Below are 17980 nucleotides of genomic sequence, written 5' to 3'. Positions count from 1 at the left end.
TTTTAAATATTTATTTCTATCACACAAAAATACTTTCCAGCTTTATTAATTTTTGCTTACTTTTAGTTTTTGCAAAATGACTGTATTTTAAAATTTAGTTCTACGAAACAGTACCTAAGACATTTTATCAACGACAAAAAAAAAAGTGGCAACATCAAATCTTAAACCGTGACTTCTTTAAGCACCTTACGAATCCAGTAGGTACCACCATCCTTGGCAACGGTGGCAACAAATTTCACCTTACCCGCATAACCGGCTGGTTCCCATGAGAAAGCTATACTCTTGATAGGGCTATCGCGTGGAATCTTCTTGTGGGTAAGTGTATCCTAAATCGGGAAAAAGAGAGAATAATTTAGAAGTTTGTATGAAACAATTGAAGTATTTTTGGTTTTCAACTTACATCAGGATTACTGCAGGTCAACGTTTGAGATTTAGTTCCTTCGACTACCTTGAATTTGCCGACCGGTTTATTATTTGCATCCTGCGCCTGCACAGCGAAACCTAAAAAACCCTCTGATCCACCCAATGTTAATGAGACTTTACCATCTTTTGCCTGACTGTCGCCTGAAAAGCTATATGGTGCAGCTGAATTTTGTCCAGCGAGTCCATGTTCTGGTGTCAAACCATTGGTACAAACAGTCTTGGGAGCCCCAGCTGAATTGCTGTAGGCTGGCACGGCAAAGCAGGCAGTAAGCAAAAGCAAACGGAACATATTGTTAGCCGGGACACTGTGTGAGAAAAGTAGAGATAAATGAGTAACGAAATGCATACTTGTAAAAGCTTATCACAAAAAAATCTTATATAATCTATATTACATAGGCCCTCATAAAATTACGGGTTTAACCCCTTGCGAGAAGCTAACTCTGAGTTAAAAAGATAACTTGCCAATGCGCGAGTTGGTCTCCGTTGCCAAAACTCGAAAGAGTATCTACCTCACTGTGAATTTAATTAGTTTTTTTTGTCAAAACACAACTTAGTACAACGGTTTGCTTTTATTCATATTTCCATTAGGCTTGTACTTCCCGTCACTAAATTTACTTCGATACCCGCAGTTGTGCAACTTCTTTAGTCGTGGTTTTGTATTTCAGAAGCCGTTTCTTTGACTAATCCCCTAAATGCTGCCGGCAAGAGACTCTGAGGACTTTTTTTTAAATTAAGCTGCTAAGACGCATGTCTGTCCAGATTTTTGGCGGTCCGCCCTTATAGATAGGGTGGAAGACATGATTTCTCTATGTTTTGGAGTAAGCTAACTTGGTTAACCGTGTGAAAAGCGCTCGACAGCCCTAACGCGACGAGCACCGAACGATGATGTGGTTTTATTTATTGAGTCCATCAGTGTAGTAATGGGATAAGAATTTTACCGAGTGGTTTCGCTAACAAAGGACAATAGTGATAGATTGATGGCATGTGTAAGATATCTCTCTCGCTTATAGACAAGATAATGTTACAACGGCATTGCTATGCCATTTTGGCCTACTGAGTTTGAGGAACCCGCTTTCTGGATGGCTTCTTCAACCTTTTTTGCCGTGATGGTAATAGCTGCTACGTTGTTTTGTAGACCCGTCTTATGGCGATACGTTTGAATTCATCCGAACCGAATTAAGTACCACAAATTGCAGGCATTTTTTCATACCCGAAAAAACTCCATCTCCAAAAGCGATTAATAAATTGTCTTTATGTTGCGTCGATATTGGCAAGGCTTTAGTGATTTACCAGAGTTTGCTAACACCAGCAATGATGCTACGGTACTAGACTAGCTGGTCTATAAGACGTCTAACACTGGACAGGTCATCTCATTTGCTTTGGCAGTGGCCATGAGTTCATTGAATATCTAGCTTGATATTGTTTCCACTGTTAACATTGATTCAGGACGAAATCTAGCAGAGTTCCATGTTAAAAGCTATAATCAGTAGCATGGATTCCAAACGAGAAAACCACCATCCTTTTTACTCTTCAGCTAACACTCTCGTTCACGGTTAGACTCGCTCTTATCTAGTCAGGAGTTCAAGAAATTATGAGGCGTTACTCATAGCTCATCCAATATCAATTCCTTTCGGAATAGTCTGAAGGTTTCCGAAGACCTAAAAGGTTATAAATCGTTCGCAAGACAATTGGGCTAATATCTCAATGTGCTAATAATAGCGGGTACACACAAATTTACTAAGCTGCAGGTTCAGAGTATCTAAAAGTTTTCAAATAAATTTGTCATTAGCCAGGTGAACAAGTTTTGTAATTTTGACAGTTGTCACAACGACCTTGGCTTAGTATTCGTCGACATAAGAAATAAGTTTATACATTTAGAACCAGTTACAATATATATGGATATATGTACGTATGTGCATATACGTATGTGCATATTAGGGTGGGACTCCATTCCTGTTCAATTTTGAAAGAACCATTATTGAGTTTTTTTATTAAAGGTTTTTCAGTTTGGTATGGACTCATTCAAACTATTTGAGGTCCTCACGGCCAGTTCAACTTAACCTTACCTTTTTATAACACTCAACACTTTCAAGCGCACTCTGTTTAATAGATACTTCTGAAGTATCGCGCACACAAGAGTTGTTTTCATTTAAAAAAGAACATCGATAACCTGGTATTCCGATACTTGGAACCTTAAAAAAGGGGCCAGATTGTTAGATCATTTCTAAGTTGAGCAAGATCGAAAGTTGTTTTTAGAATTAAGCTCTTATGGACTTTTTTTCTTAGAACTACCTACAAAGTCCAAATGTGCTGGTGCCGGCACACCCTAATGATTGCATGCATATATATATATATATATATAAACAGTATAATACTGACCGACCCAAAAATCATGGTCAGATCGTCGTTATGATAATTACGTTATACACACATACATACATATGTTAGTACGTATATAGCGCTTGGATGTACATATTAAAGCCAAACAATTACTAGTTAGTATGTCAAGTCAAAAACACAAAGAGCCAAAATATTGTCTGACAGCTGAGATATACTACAATTTGTACAATTAAAATATAAAAAAAATATTTAAATAACAAGTGTTGCGTTGGATTCTATTCACAAGAGCTTGGCAAAGTTGACATAGTCATAACGCCATATCCATAACCATATTTTTACTTATCCATATCAATTGGCATCAGTTAGTGGTGCCTTAACCTAAAATAGTGAAATTTTCATAAAAATGAAGAAAACGCAAAAAATTACAAACATATTCCACAAATAAAAAGTCTCTTAGTAAAAACGTATCCAAAACAATAAATAATATGTATATACAAAAAGTTAATAAATTCACTCAAATATTTTTAGGTTATGGGTATGGCGAAAAACCAAAAACCAATTGATTGGCCATTGATCAATTTCATTAATTTCCATCAAAGCTATTTCTGAGGTTGGTTGGATCAGCGGTTTTAAACTGATATGGATATGGCAACTTTGCCAGGGCTTTAAGGGGCAGTTAAACTTCCTTAACCCTAGCGCCATAATCGTAACCATATTTTTACTTATCCATATCAAATTGGCATCAATTATTGGTGCCCTAACCTAAAAATCGCGAAAATTTCATAAAAATGAAGAAAACGCAAAAAATTACAAACATATACCATAAAAAATAAGTCTCTTATTCAAAACGTATCCAAAACAATAAATAAAATCTACAAAAAATTAATGAATTCTCCAACTCAAATATTTTTAGGTTATGGATATGGCGAAAAACCAAAAACCAATTGGTTGGCTATGGTATGATTATAGCGTTAGCGTTATGGTATGGCATCATTAATCGATTACATTAATTTCCGTAAGGTTGGTTCGATCAGCTGTTTTTTCTGGTTATGGATAAGTCACAATTAATTGTCCCTTTACGGCAGATAAGCATATCATACAGGCTGCCGGATTAAGCTGGAGACATTGGTGCTTTATCGGTAACCGTATCGGTAACATTTTAACAGCTGATTCGACCAACCTTATGAGAATCAATGCAATCGATTATTGGTGCCGCTAAGGTCGTAACCGTATCGTAGCCAACCAATTGGGTTTTGGTTTACCGTCGTAACAATAAACAGCTGATTACGTTAGGGATACGGATACAACGATACGACATACGGCACCAATTACTCCGGCTTTACTGTAGCGTTTTCCCAGCGGAAATATTAGCCGTAACCAAAGCAGTAGAAACCCTGGAAGAGAATTGCTTAAGCTGCAACCGTGTTAACTTTTATATTGACAGTCAAGTAGCAATTAAGGCAATAATCTCGCATAACACAGCATCTAAATGCATGTTAGAGTGTAGGCAGTCTCTGGAGAGAATCGGGACAGGGAGAAGCATATATCTATATTAGGTCCCAGGTCATATGGGAATAGATGGGAATGAAAAAGTGGACGAACTAGCTAAAAAGGGCGCATCCCTTGAAGCTTGCTCCGTAGATGTCCCAATTAGACTGGGCGAGATTAAGCGAAGGCGAGAGGTGCACATGATCGACCAAGCGGGAAAGGCGTAGGTTCAAGCACGGGGCTGTAAAGTGTCGAAGATAATGTGTAGGTCTTACAGCCGTCGACTAACCAAGTTGCTTCTATTATTAAAAAGAGAGGACTGTAGACTCATGACGGGTATTCTGACTGGACACTGCCTTCTGGCTTGGTCAGTGATAGCGGATGTAGGAAGTGCGGGCTGGAGGAGGAAACGGTCGAGCACGTTCTGTGCTCGTGCCCTGCACTTGACAGGCTAAGACTCCAGTTATTAGGAGTGATACAAGTGGCTTAAGTCCTAGGAAGCTTCTAGTATTTGCCAAGAGGACGGAGATATTTTATAACATAGGTCCTGGTTTTTGATAGGGTTTTCAGTTTAGCCGTTAAAACAAACTTCTGGTAACACTACGGACTCAATCTGTCTATGTGAGGTCCTCATGGACCGGCCAGTTCAACCTGACCTAACCTACGGTTTTCGTAATTTTTCACATAACTGTAGTTCTCTACCTTATCGGTCCACCGCTAATATATAAGTTCGATAGAGATATATAAGTGACAGTGGTTTCTTTGTCCGGTCCGCCAAATATCGCGGTATCAGCCTTCTTGTTAGTGCATGTAAGGTACTGTCCAGAGTATTTGGCGAAAGATTGAAGCTCATTGTGATTCGGCTGATTGGACCTTATCAGTGCAGATTCAAATCTGGTAGATGTTTCATCCCCCATTTTTTCACTTTGCTTCAAATTTTAAAGACGCCTTCGAGAGCATGAAAGCTATTTCTGAATTTGCTTTCTCTGCAAATTTTATAAGGCTGTGTAAAATGAAGTTGATCAAAACCATTAACTCATTCAGAATTAGGAAGGACCTCACCGAGGCGTTCGAAACTCAATGCGGTGGACTAGGTAGGCAATTGAAAAGGAAAGGGCTATACAAGCTATACAAGTCACTTATCGTACACGTCCTGGTACAGAATTTAAGGTTCATAATTTCATTTAGCGGCCGCCGTGGTGTGATGGCAGCGTGCTCCGCCTACCACACCGAAGATCCTGGGTTCACGCCCCGGGCAAAGTAACATCAAAATTTTAGAAACAAAGTTTTTCAATTAGAAGAAAATTATTCTAAGCCGGGTCGCCCCTCGGCAGTGTTTGGCAAGCACTCCGAGTGTATTTCTGCCATTAAAAACTCTCAGTGAAAACTCATTTGCCTTGCAGATGCCGTTCGGAGTCGGCATAAAACAAGTAGGTCCCGTCGCGCTAATTTGTAGGAAAAATTAAAAAAGAGCACAACGCAAATTTGGAAGAGAAGCTCGGCCCAAGATCTCTTCGGAGGTTATCGCGCCTTACATTTTTTTTGTTTTATAATTTCCTTTGGCCGTTGGCTCAACTCGCCGTTCATAGAACAAAGTTGCTATCACTCAACTGATGGAAACGTGTTAGCAACGTATGAAAAAAATTGTGTTCGCTGAAAGCGCCCGTGCCTATTTCTTCCATAGTGTGCTAGTGGCGAATGGAGCACCTGAGCTGCGTAGCTTCCTCTTGTCATGGTTCTGCGATATGGAGCCTTTTGCTCTGATGCACTTGTCATAGTTGGCATCTACTCTGTGACCGACTTACGGCGAACAACTACTTAGAATCTAATCTTTATTGTCCCCAGCATTAAACACGAGTGCGATAGATTTTGACAAATTTATGTCCAAAACTGCAAACTCACAAAATATTAATTAATACATTGTTAAAGAAAATAAAAATAATTAATCTAAGTTTTTTCATACAAGCTGCACATCTGTAATTCATTTCTACCTATGGTGATGCTAAATCTAAATAAAATAAATTATAAATACCTTACTAGAAGAAAATGACTTTCACTTTCATAATATTTTTCGTGAATTACTGTAGCGTGCTTCTCGAAGCGATATAAGGCTATGATTAACCTCCCAAAAAGTAGCCTTAGGATTTTAACAGGTATACTCACAGGTCACTGTAGGCTAAAGAGCCATATGCATAAATTGGGCATATCAGCTAGTAGCTCTGTCGATTCTGTGATGTCGAAGATGAGTCTGCAGAACACATCCTGAAGGAATGTGAGGCAGTCGCGAGACAAAGACTTAGGATCCTAGGATCATCCAAACTAGAAAATAGTCACATATACTCTCTGAAGCCGAGAACGATTCTGGATTTTCTCAGAGAACTCGGCTTGGATGAAGTGTTGTAAAGAGAATGAAGGCACAATAGACCAATAGGTCGCAGTGCTTAACCTCGCAACATCTATCTATCTATCTATCTAGCATGCTTCTCATGAATATGGTAATGGGAATGCTTAATTATATGTACATTAGACCGTTTCAGAAAATAAAACTTCTGAATTTCTCCGGAAGAAGCACTTAGGTCTCATTAGTTATAGAAAAAGATTTTTAAAGGAGCGTACGATATCATGGTATCCTGCATACACTTTTTTCGTATTTAATTTATAAGACAATCGAAAAATATGTTTATTTACAACGAAACCTAACCATAAATTCACCGAGAGTTCTAAGTTATACGTTTGAGTTGGAGGAAGGGTTTATTCAAACGACCTAGACCTCCAACTCGCTTTCACACTGATCATTGTAGTATCTTCCAGGCATAAGCATCAGCTTTCATGGATGTAGCAGTTTGAATAGGGAAACACACTATCGGCAAGGAAATTTCTTTAGCAACAGCCAAGCGGCCATCAAATCGCTTGGCTCTTACTCATTCAATTTAAACTAACACTAAACTGTCACCGATTTATTTAAGAGAAACATGTACACATCACATGAGCCCCGGTGTATTGCCTAGAGCACGACAATGCAGATTCTTCCTCACAAAAAACGCTTAGTCACGCAAGCTAAAGCTAAAAGACTATATCTGCCGTAGAGCCAACGATATATGGCTACTGAGTGTCGAACATCTAGGAAAACCCCGCCAAATCGGGATAATAAGATATCTCGTCAATTTTACACCCTGGATGAAAAAAAATCCAACCTTGTAGGAGTACTAACTAGACACTGCCCTATTGGTAGACATGCAGAAACGCTAATAGTGCACTATCGTTCATGCTGTAGGACTTGTAAAGATAACGAAGAAGAGAATCTAACCTACAACCAAAGCTAACTTTATGCCAATTCAAATAAAAAACAAAGCAACTTGTTTTTTCTGAAACAGTCTAATTTAGAGGAAATAGAGTGCTTCAGTATTCATTGCTGTGTAAGAATAGAAAGCTATTTAATTACTATGTGTTTCCCTTATAGTAATTAAATAGCTTTCTATTCTAACCTGGAAAATATAAACTGTAAACATCTGAGCTAATCACGATCCGCCAATCTCGACCAAGACACAATCGATATCTGTGCAGAGTAAACTATATGGAAATTTCCTTGTGAGACTTTATGTTTGACGTCAATTACGCTATAGTTTACATATATTTATCCATATACTGACTCTGACCTCTGAGGTCTGATTCACGGATGGATCGAAGTTTGCTGAGGGAAGGATTCGTATCAAAGGTGTTCTAGCCAACTATTTTTCAGGCAGAAGGGGGGGTTACGGGGTTTCTCGATTTTAGTAGATGAGACAACAGATATTGTGTTCGTTATATTGACGTTGGCGATTCTGAAAAATACATTATGCGTGAGGACTTTTTACAATTTGTAGCTTTACAAAATACTACGGGCCATCATATTGCAGAATTTATCTTAAAAACCATAAGGGCAGTAGGTATAGACGAAAAATATATGATAGGGCAGGGATATGACGGCGCAACAGCAATGAAGGGGAGTTTCAATGGAGTACAAGCAATTATAAGAAAACGTTTTCCTGCAGTATTATATGTACATTGTTGCTCTCACTCCTTAAACCTGGCATTGGGACATGCTTGTGAGGTGCATTACATTCGACATTGCTTAGGTATTGTCAAGACAATTACATCCTTTTTCAAAAGGTCTGCTAAAAGATCACTAAATTTAACTGAAAAAATCGAAACAATATTTCCGCAAGCTAAATCTAATAAGCTAATTTCGTTCTGCGCAACTCGTTGGGTGGAAAATCATGATAGCTTACACAGGTTTAAAGAAATGCTTCCTGCAATAGTTATAGTTCTTGAAGAGTTACTTCTTGACCCAGATACTGATGCTTCATCTAAGGCCAGTTCGTTTTTGAAATCTGTAACAAGCTGCGAATTTGTTGTGAGCTTAGTTATGGCATCAACGGTGTTCTCGTTGACTCTGCCATTATGTAAGACTTTGCAATCAGTTTCATTGGATTTACCAAAAGCAGTTGAGCATATCGAAGTCGTGTTGCAAGTCATTAACGATTTTCGCTGCAATATAGATAAAAGGTTTAGCGAAGTATTCGGAGAAATACGTCAGCTTTTAACGTCCATTAATGAGGAGGTAAAGCTTCCACGTATCGCCTATATCCAACTAGAGCGAACGGGAATTAGTACAAGAGATCCTGAAGTATATTTTAGGGTGACTATTGCTTCCTTTTTTAGACGATATTTCTGTACAATTGAATGACAAATTTGTTCAACATAAATCAATTATTCAGAAATTTTCTTTCTTTATTCCATCGATGTGCTGTTTAAAAGAAGTTAACTTCAGCGAGTCTGACGCAGAAGAACTTGAAATATATAAAGATATAATTGACACCGCAGAAATTGCTTCTGAGTTCACTTTATGGAAAGCAAAATGGGTCAAGAAGAAAGTTGTACACGTCCATCATCTGTTATTGAAGCTTTAGGCGAGTGCAATAAAAATTGTTTTCCAGCAATATATTCTTTGCTGAAAGTATTTGCTACAATTCCCGTCACTACATGCACATCGGAAAGATCTTTTTCAACACTGAAGAGGTTGAAAACTTTTTTGAGAAATTCCACTGGAGAGGTAAGACTAAATGGCTTAGCCATAATGAGTACACATCGTCGGTTTCAAATTGAAACAGACGAGGTGATAAATGACTTTGCCGCTAAAAAGTCAAGACGTCTTAATTTAATATTAAATTAAAATTAAATTTTTTCTAGATAAGTATGAATATACAATTAATGGCCCATGTGAATAAAAAAATTAGCAAACGATTTTACATAAGTTATCGGAAATCCGACATAATTTTTGTATGGAAAAAGCTTTAAAATTTAAGTAAAAGCTAGGGAAAACAATTTGATTGTTTTATTTATTCACTTGATTCAATATAGCCAAATATTTTATTTTAAAACTTTCTTACTGGGACGTTATTTTCAAGTTTTATTTTTATTTTAAATGCATGGCTACATGTATACCTATAAATTTTTGTTACCTTAATTGTAATAAATTCTAACGAAAAACTAAGCAAAGCAGCGTGTTATTTTAATATTGTGTAACAATTTTTGCAGGAATAGAAATTGTGAGATAGGCAGCCTTCAACAAAAATCTCAGGTAACCGTTTTTAAACAAAAATTCTGAGATCCGACGTTTTTGAAAAGATAACCCAGATATAGTTACCTTCCACTCAGCCGGCGCAATAGTAACTTGAACAAAGTTGTTCAATATGTAGTTTGAGGACATACCCCTCTTTTTGAACCAGAGCAACAAAAAGTACTATTTTGAAAAAAAAATTTTTTAATTTTTTTTTTTTTCATTTTTTAAAATTGACTCTGTATTTACGTCTTCCAATAAAGCGAGACAAGTTTTTTGCAGTTGGCCTTAACAAATCAAACATAAATTAGTACCATGTAAGATCATAGGCATGAGTATTTGGTTGATGCTGATGACGTAAATTTTTTACTTATTTATTAAGTTTTTACTTTTTTTTTTTAAATTGTTTGTAAATATAATTATATGGTTGGTCATATAATGCACATATGTATGCACGTATTTAAGTCTATTCATCTTAGGCGTTTTTGGGCTAGAAGCTTAAAAAAATTAGCATCGAAATTCCATATGTATGTTTATAAATTATACATATATTGGTTGTTATTTGCAGGGACCGGCAATAATTAAGATTTTTATTTTCAATGCGAAGAATATCGTATAATTGTTTAAAGTTTTTACATGTGCATGTTTCATATCTAGACTTTTGTTTTTTTTTTTTGACGATTTTTTATTAATTATTTAAAAAAGAAATGTTAGAAGTTATACTTCTTTTTCATCATTAAAAAATAGTTTTTAGTTACATGCAAATAATTAATTACAATAAAATAATAAAAGAGCTGGAAAAGGAAGTCAACAAATACAATAAATTTCAGTTTAAGTTTAAAAAATGAAATAAATAAATATTTGGTTTCTTAAATTATGTCTACTGCCATAGAATCATCTGGTAATGGCAGAATTGGAACATCAGGCATCAGTGGGTTATGACAAAAAATGCTACTTATATGCCAAATTTAAGGCAAATCGAACCATGAATAGAATTTGTTCGAATAGATTGGCCCCTGGTCCACTTCCCGAAAAAAAAAATGTGCCAATCTAGGTAAAGCGGTAACAGTATACCAAATTTCAGGCAAATCGAACATCGTTTTTAAAAAACTATTTGTGGTCGTTAACGAATTTATACCTCTACATACCAAGAACAGCTGTAGTGTGATGGTAGCGTGCTCCGCCATCCATACCGAAGATCCTGGGTTCACGCTCCGAGAAAAGCAACATCAAAATTTTAGAAACAAGTTTTTTCAATTAGAAGACAATTTTTCTTAGCGCGGTCGCCCCTCGGCAGTTTTTGGCAAGCACTTCGAGTGTATTTCTGCGATTAAAAGCTCTCAGTGAAAACTCATCTGCCAGGCAGATGCCGTTCGGAGTCGGCATAAAACAAGTAGGTCCCGTCACGCCCATTTGTAGGAAAAATTAAAAGGAGTACGACACAACTTGGAAGAAAAGCTCGCCTAAAATCTCTTTGGAGGTTATCGCGCCTCACATTTATTTTTATTTACATACCAAGAACCATAATTTTGCAAAATTGCTGAGTGATACTAACAATTTCCGATTTACAGCTTACTAAATGTGGGCGGTGCCACGTGCATTTTCCAAGATCCCTACGCCGATTTCAATTTTCTTTGTTAGTATGATTTAGTTAAAATATATTAAGGTAAAGCGCGATAACCTGTGAGGAGATTTTAGGCCGAGCTTCTTTCCAATTCGCATCGTGCTCCTTTTAATTTTTGATACAAATTGGCGGGAAGGGGCCTACTTGTTTTATGCCGACTCAGAACGGTATGATTTAGTTACATAACCCAAATATACTGAATTTATTGTCACAATTCGACTTTGAAAATTTTTTTTTTTAATCGGCATGGTCGTTATTCAATTTTGTTAGTTTTCACTTAGTGTATAGACAATAGCAAGGGCAGTCTACATGAAAAATTTCAATATAATATTCAAAATTCTATTTTCTCATCAAAAAGTCAACCAGAACAAGTTTTCCCTTTTTCTTCATTTTCGATGAGTGGGCGTGGTTATAGCTGGATTTTGGTCATTTTCAATGGCAATCTAATCTCGATGTTGAAAATTCAGTATACCAAATTTCTCAAAAAGCTTTCTCAATTTTTGCTCAAGTTATCATGTTGAGGGACGAACGGATGGATGGACGGCCATGGCTCTAACAAATCTTTTTCCATGCTGATAATTTCTGTATCCATCTAGATTCCCTTTTTTCTATCACGTATAACCGTCATCCTATCAAAATTTATCATACCCTTGTGTACAAGTAGGTACACGCTGGGTATAACGATGTCATGTCTGACAGATAAGCTGATAAGTAGTGTTATATGAATACACCCAATGATTAATTTTAATAAAAATATAAAAAACTCAAGTAACTCAAATTTTTTAAATAAACTTGAAATTATTTCGGTCCCTGCTTATTTGTTATGGCTCTGGCTTAATTGAACTGAGATTTATGCAACCTCAAACAGAATAAAAACAAAACACTGCGGCAGCTACGTTTTCTTATTTAACATTTTATTTACGTTTTTCACATTATTAAACATATGTATGTACGTATATATACGCATATATGTCTCATTATTTCACTTTATTTATTGCTAAAAGTTCTGTCATGTTTTATGCAAATTTGTACAGAGAAAAAACTTGTATATCTCAGAAGTTCGTTTCTTAAGTCTTTTGTATGACTGAGACAAGGTCGGATACGAAAACTTGCTCTATGTTCAATTTATGTGTAAGGAAATTGAAATTAATTGACATATTTAATATTATGTGGCCTTATTAAACCGTAAACAGTTATCAAAGTATGTAAATATGTATATGTAAATAGATATCGTATATGTATATATGTACATATAATAAGAAATATCTACCCAATATTTCATAAATCGTTCGTAATTATGGTTATATGCAATTGTATTAGATGTTTTACATGTACACAGCATACTATATATGAATAGGCTCATGTATGTATGTATATTTATAACTAAGTGCATATTTTAAATAAATGTTTAAGCTAATCAACATACATTAGCCTTGTGGATTAACAATAAATTATCTGCGTGGCGATAATTATCCAAAACTTTTTGCTTCAATTGCAATTATATGTATTTTTTAAATTGTAATTTCAATGTAATCAAGTGTGGTTGTGCCTTCAAAGATAAGCAGATGTAATTGCGCTACTGAGATAATTAGCGACACTTGCGTTCTCGTTTGTACAACTACCAACCGAATTCAAAGCCTGGGTGGTGAGAGAAAAATTGGAAGCTTCACCCTGCAAACATCATTGGATCATGTGGTCCACTGGAGTACTTAACATTATACTCCACTGTAATGCATCAATGGACCAACTCATGTTTCTACACGAACATATGGTAAGCCGATCATTGCTCGCTTTTAACGATTGTAATCACTACACGATGTTTATTGGACTGTGGGTACTCCATGGATTACTCTGATGTAATGCGGAGCTGGAGTATATGGTCCAGTCCTAGGACATCGCAATGTTAATTGGACCTTATATTTTATATGAATTGTGGTTAATTTTGTAGCACTCGGTTGGTTCATAGCGAGTACTCCATACAGCATTCATGGAGTACTCGCGATTTTTGCAGGGCAGTAATACACTCGACATATTCGCTTTAAGAGAAAAAAGAAGTCGGCAGATGCTTCTACACCAAGTGATGTATCTGTAAGTTGGCGCCCGTCTAGAAGCAATCAATTCGTTATCTAAAAAATGAATAAACACAAGTCGCCTTTTTTCCAAATTCCACATTTTCTTGGTGGTGTTAGGGATTGACCTCGTATAACGCCTTACTGAATTTCAATGTTCTGGCATGTATACCTTCAGAGTTATGCAGTACCAAAGGTTCCATTTGTATGGGAGGTGCCACGTCCCTTTTATATATCGAAATTATTTTTAGCCTAAAACCTTCCTGTTGATCGAGGGAATCTATAGTCAAAATTTGATGATGATTCAAGTGTGGGAAATACGTTTCCATAGCTAACACACACACACATACAGAATTTGATTTTTATATATATAGACTAATATAAGAATTTGGCATGAAATTATTACTATTAAGTTTTAATTCCTACCAAATAACAAATTACTACTTTTATTATATACATTCTAGTCATTTCTCATCGTGCCGAGGGGCGATGTCGTTCGAGAAACAATGGCCTCTTATTCAGCCGCAAGTACACTACCCATTAGCAGGTCGTTAGCTTTGTGTAATTCTAGAATTTGCCGATAGCCTTTAGCTGTAAATTTTTTATTATACCGGTCTTAGTCCATTTCCCACAGAGGTACTCATTATTGGTAGAGGGCTGAATTTCGTTTATTTGCTGTCATATGGAGGAAGCGAATCAAAGATAGCTTGCCAGAATTTTCCTTCCCTACCCTACTGTCAAAAACTGCATTATTATATTATATTAAATATGTTTATAATTGCGGCCGCCGTGGTGCGTTGGCAGCGTGCTCCGTCATCCACACTGAAGTTCCTGGGTTCACGCACCGGCAAAAGCAACATTAAAATTTTAGAAACAAAATTTTTCTAAGCGTAATCGCGCCTCGGAAGTGTTTGGCAAGTACTCCGAGTGTATTTCTGCCATGAAAAGCTCTCAGTGATAGCTCATCTGCCTTGCAGATGCCGTCTGGAGTCGTCACAAACAAGTAGGTCTCCTCCCGCCAATTTGTAGGAAAAATCAAAAGGTTCAAGACGCAAATTGGAAGAGGAGCTAGACCTAACATCTCTTCGGAGGTTGGTTTGATCAATTGGTGCCAGTGGGCACAGCGAAGAAGCGACTGTCGCTCCTTGTTGGACGCCCATAACCGTTTAACCGGTTAACTAGCGTACTTACGTTACCATAATCAGCTCGGATGCATGAATCAAAATAAAAAAGTCACTCGAAAAAATTGGTCACGATTTATTTCCCTAAAAATCTCTTATGCTACTGGACTTTAAAAGAACTGCTGCCTGTAGACAGTCGGCATAAAACTTATGACTTCTTACTTTTACTCGTATTATTTGGAATAAATTCAGTTAATAAATTATTTTTTTTTTCAACGCTTTTCATAAAAAGCATTGATTTTTGTTTTTTTTTTTTTTTCATTAAATATCACAACACTGATAAAAATATACACCACAGGCCTCTTTGTAAACAGATATAAGACAGTTTTTAAAAGTTTGCAAGATTTTATGCTGCCCCAAAATAACCGGCTGGTGAGACCTAGAATACTCCACGGAACAAAAATTATCGGATAAATGTTTTTGAATCTTATTTTTATAATAAAACTGCGTTAAAACTTAAAACTTTGCATTGCTGAAAAAATTCAGTTTCAAATTTCTGTTTACAATAAACCGTGCAAAATGTATGTATGTAAGTATCGTACCTTCGGTTCAATACACCGCAAAAAAAATGAAGAATAACTAGTTTTAATGAAGTTTACAATTCAAACAACAAACGTACAATAAACTGAAAATTCTATTTCACGGTCTTTTTTATACACAAATTGAAAACGTGTTTGTGGTTTGCAGAATAATATTTTAACTACGGAAATTGTCAATATGCAATAGAATTAAACACACACACTAAAATGCTTATAAACTTTTAAATAATATATTGACAACTTAAGCAAACTTTGCAGCATATAATTACTTGTAGGCAAGTTAGGGCGGATCAGTATTTATGTAGGCATTTTAAAGGTTTACAAATGAGATATATCACAGCCCCGTCACATGCAGTTTTTCATATAGATGTGTTTTACTGAATCTTAAGCATTATGAGTAGATCGCATGTATTTTTATGCAGAACGGTAGATTGAGCGACACTGGCACCATCTGACATGAAAAAGTAGCCAACTTGCAACTTTTGTTGCAAGCAAAGCATAAGAAGAAGAATTTGACATATGCTTTGGCTAAGGGCGCTAGCATACTTTGCAATGAAATTATTTCTCCCACTCGTTGGTAACTATAACATTTTTCTCAATTAAAAACTGCTATATAACAAATGAATAGGGCACAAAATATGTTAGCAAGTATTTTTCTCCTATAGGGAGAATGTTTACAACAGCGCTTCGCGAAAATTTGTATGTGAATGCGCAAACGAAATAAACTTCAATTGCCAAGTCTGAAGTATCATCATATTTATAACATCTTGGTTGATTGTGGCGATGTTACTGGAATGCGCAAGCTTGTGTTAAACGCATCTATATGAAAAATTGCATTGTGCCGCGACCTTTATGCTCACCTGATCAAAATGCTTGTTCTTCTTTGTTATTGTATTTCTTAGGAATTTCCACTGTAAAACTTTTCATGGTAGAAATATACTCGGAGTGTTTGCCACACCATTGCAAAAAGAGGCGGCCCGCTTTAAACACTTATGTTTTAATTTTTCAAAATTGTTGATGTTGCTTTGCCCGGAACTCGAACTAAGAACCTTCGGTGTGGTAGGTGGTGCACGCACAGCGGCGGCCTTTAATTGTTCTGGTGAAAATTAGCAAGCTCGGTTAATTACTCCCATTTTTTAAACCAAATTTGAAATATTTTATTTTATTACATACTAGCGTACGCTGCAGACGTTGTCCTCCCCTATATTTAAAAAGTGGACTGCCCTTTTCTTTATCACACTCTATATCATATATTAGACTACAATTTTACTAAGTTTTCTTCCGCTGCTGCTTCGCCTGTCCTTTATATATTGCGTTTACCTCCACTCCCTTCTCATTCTTATTCTATCTCTAACTCCCAAACAGCGTTGACAGATTGACGACGCCGTCGTCATTTTGATGATTTTCAACTAGAATGACGCTTGGACGATTTTGTAATGAAAAGTGACGATTTAAACTTGCCTTTTAAATATTCAAACACCAAGAAATTACATATGTATATTTAAAAGTGAGATACAAGCTTTATTGAACATTGTATGCCTTATACTAAATAAAAAGATGATATAAAAATTTTAAGGACTACCTTTATATAAATGGACCCAAAAATAGAAGGCAATTTTTCCTTTAATACAGATATAATCTTGTTGAACTTGACTAAAAAACTTTAACAATAGCTCTTGTAGAAGATTGGGATTTAAAACTATAAAGGTGGAGCGCAATCTTTCAATTTTAGGCAAACCATGTACTTGGAATTAGTTAACTGATTATTTAAAATTTAAGTACGCGCTCTACCTGTATACATTTATATCCCAAAATTCTTTTACAAGAGCTATTGTTAAAGTTTTTTAGTCAAAATTCAACAAGATTATGTCTGTATTAAAGGAAAAATTGCCTTCTATTTTTGGGTCCATTTATATAAAGGTAGTTCTTAAAATTTTTTTATCATCTTTTTATCTTCACTTTTTTAGGGCTGCCTACAAAAAGGCAATTGGAATTTTGGGTTCTGACTCCCGGCCTAAGTTTCAAGACTCTAGCTCACCGGGAAGTTACTAAAAAATCGTAGTTATCTCACTTAGCGCGCCACCTAGCGGAATCTTGTTTTCTGCAAATTGTATTGTCACCAAGCCTCGAACTGTGTGTCAAGTTTCAAGTCTCTAGGTCACCGGGAAGTTAGTTAAAACTGGATTGAAAGATTCCCAAAACAAAACTAATTTTCTTAATATCTAGATCCATGCGCCACCTAGCAAAATTTTTTTGATCAAATGTTGCATTGTCACCGGGTTCTGACTCATGGCCCAAGTTTCAGGTCTCTAGCTCACCGGGAAGTTACTTAAAAATCAATCGCAAGATTCCCTGCGTTTTTTCAGGGATTTTCAGGGATTTTCGTTTGTCTCGATTCGTCTGCCACCTGGCGGCACTTTGTTTTCCACGAATTGTAGTGCTAAGTTTCAAGTCTCTGGATCACCGAGAAGTTAGTTAAAAGTCGATCGGAAAATTTCCATTTTAAAATAAATTTTCTGTATATCTCGATCCGTGCGCCACCTAGCGGATTTTTTTCCACTTGCATTGTAATGTCTCCCAGATCTGAACTATGCTCTAAGTATCAAGTGTCTAGCTCAACGGGAAGTTACCGAAAAAGACTTTTCCGTCGGTCAAAAGTTCGTATGGAAATGAGGGGACAAACATGAAAGCGACTTAATATAAATGTATAAAAATAT

General features: G+C 36.3%; 1 protein-coding gene across 1 annotated transcript; it reads right to left on the bottom strand.

Moving 5' to 3' along the window:
* On the bottom strand, positions 1-15422 carry l(2)34Fc (lethal (2) 34Fc). The gene is made up of 3 exons (XM_067765252.1): positions 15267-15422; positions 401-728; positions 1-326 (listed from the first exon to the last, which is right to left on the bottom strand). The coding sequence occupies exons 2-3, from the start codon at positions 710-712 to the stop codon at positions 162-164; spliced, it is 477 nt and encodes a 158-aa protein (XP_067621353.1). The 5' UTR covers positions 713-728; positions 15267-15422; the 3' UTR covers positions 1-161.
* Positions 15423-17980: the final 2558 nt, after the last annotated feature.

The sequence above is a fragment of the Eurosta solidaginis genome, chromosome 2, assembly GCF_040869045.1.
Source record: "Eurosta solidaginis isolate ZX-2024a chromosome 2, ASM4086904v1, whole genome shotgun sequence".
Taxonomy (NCBI): domain Eukaryota; kingdom Metazoa; phylum Arthropoda; class Insecta; order Diptera; family Tephritidae; genus Eurosta; species Eurosta solidaginis.
This window is presented reverse-complemented; position numbering and strand designations above follow the sequence as displayed.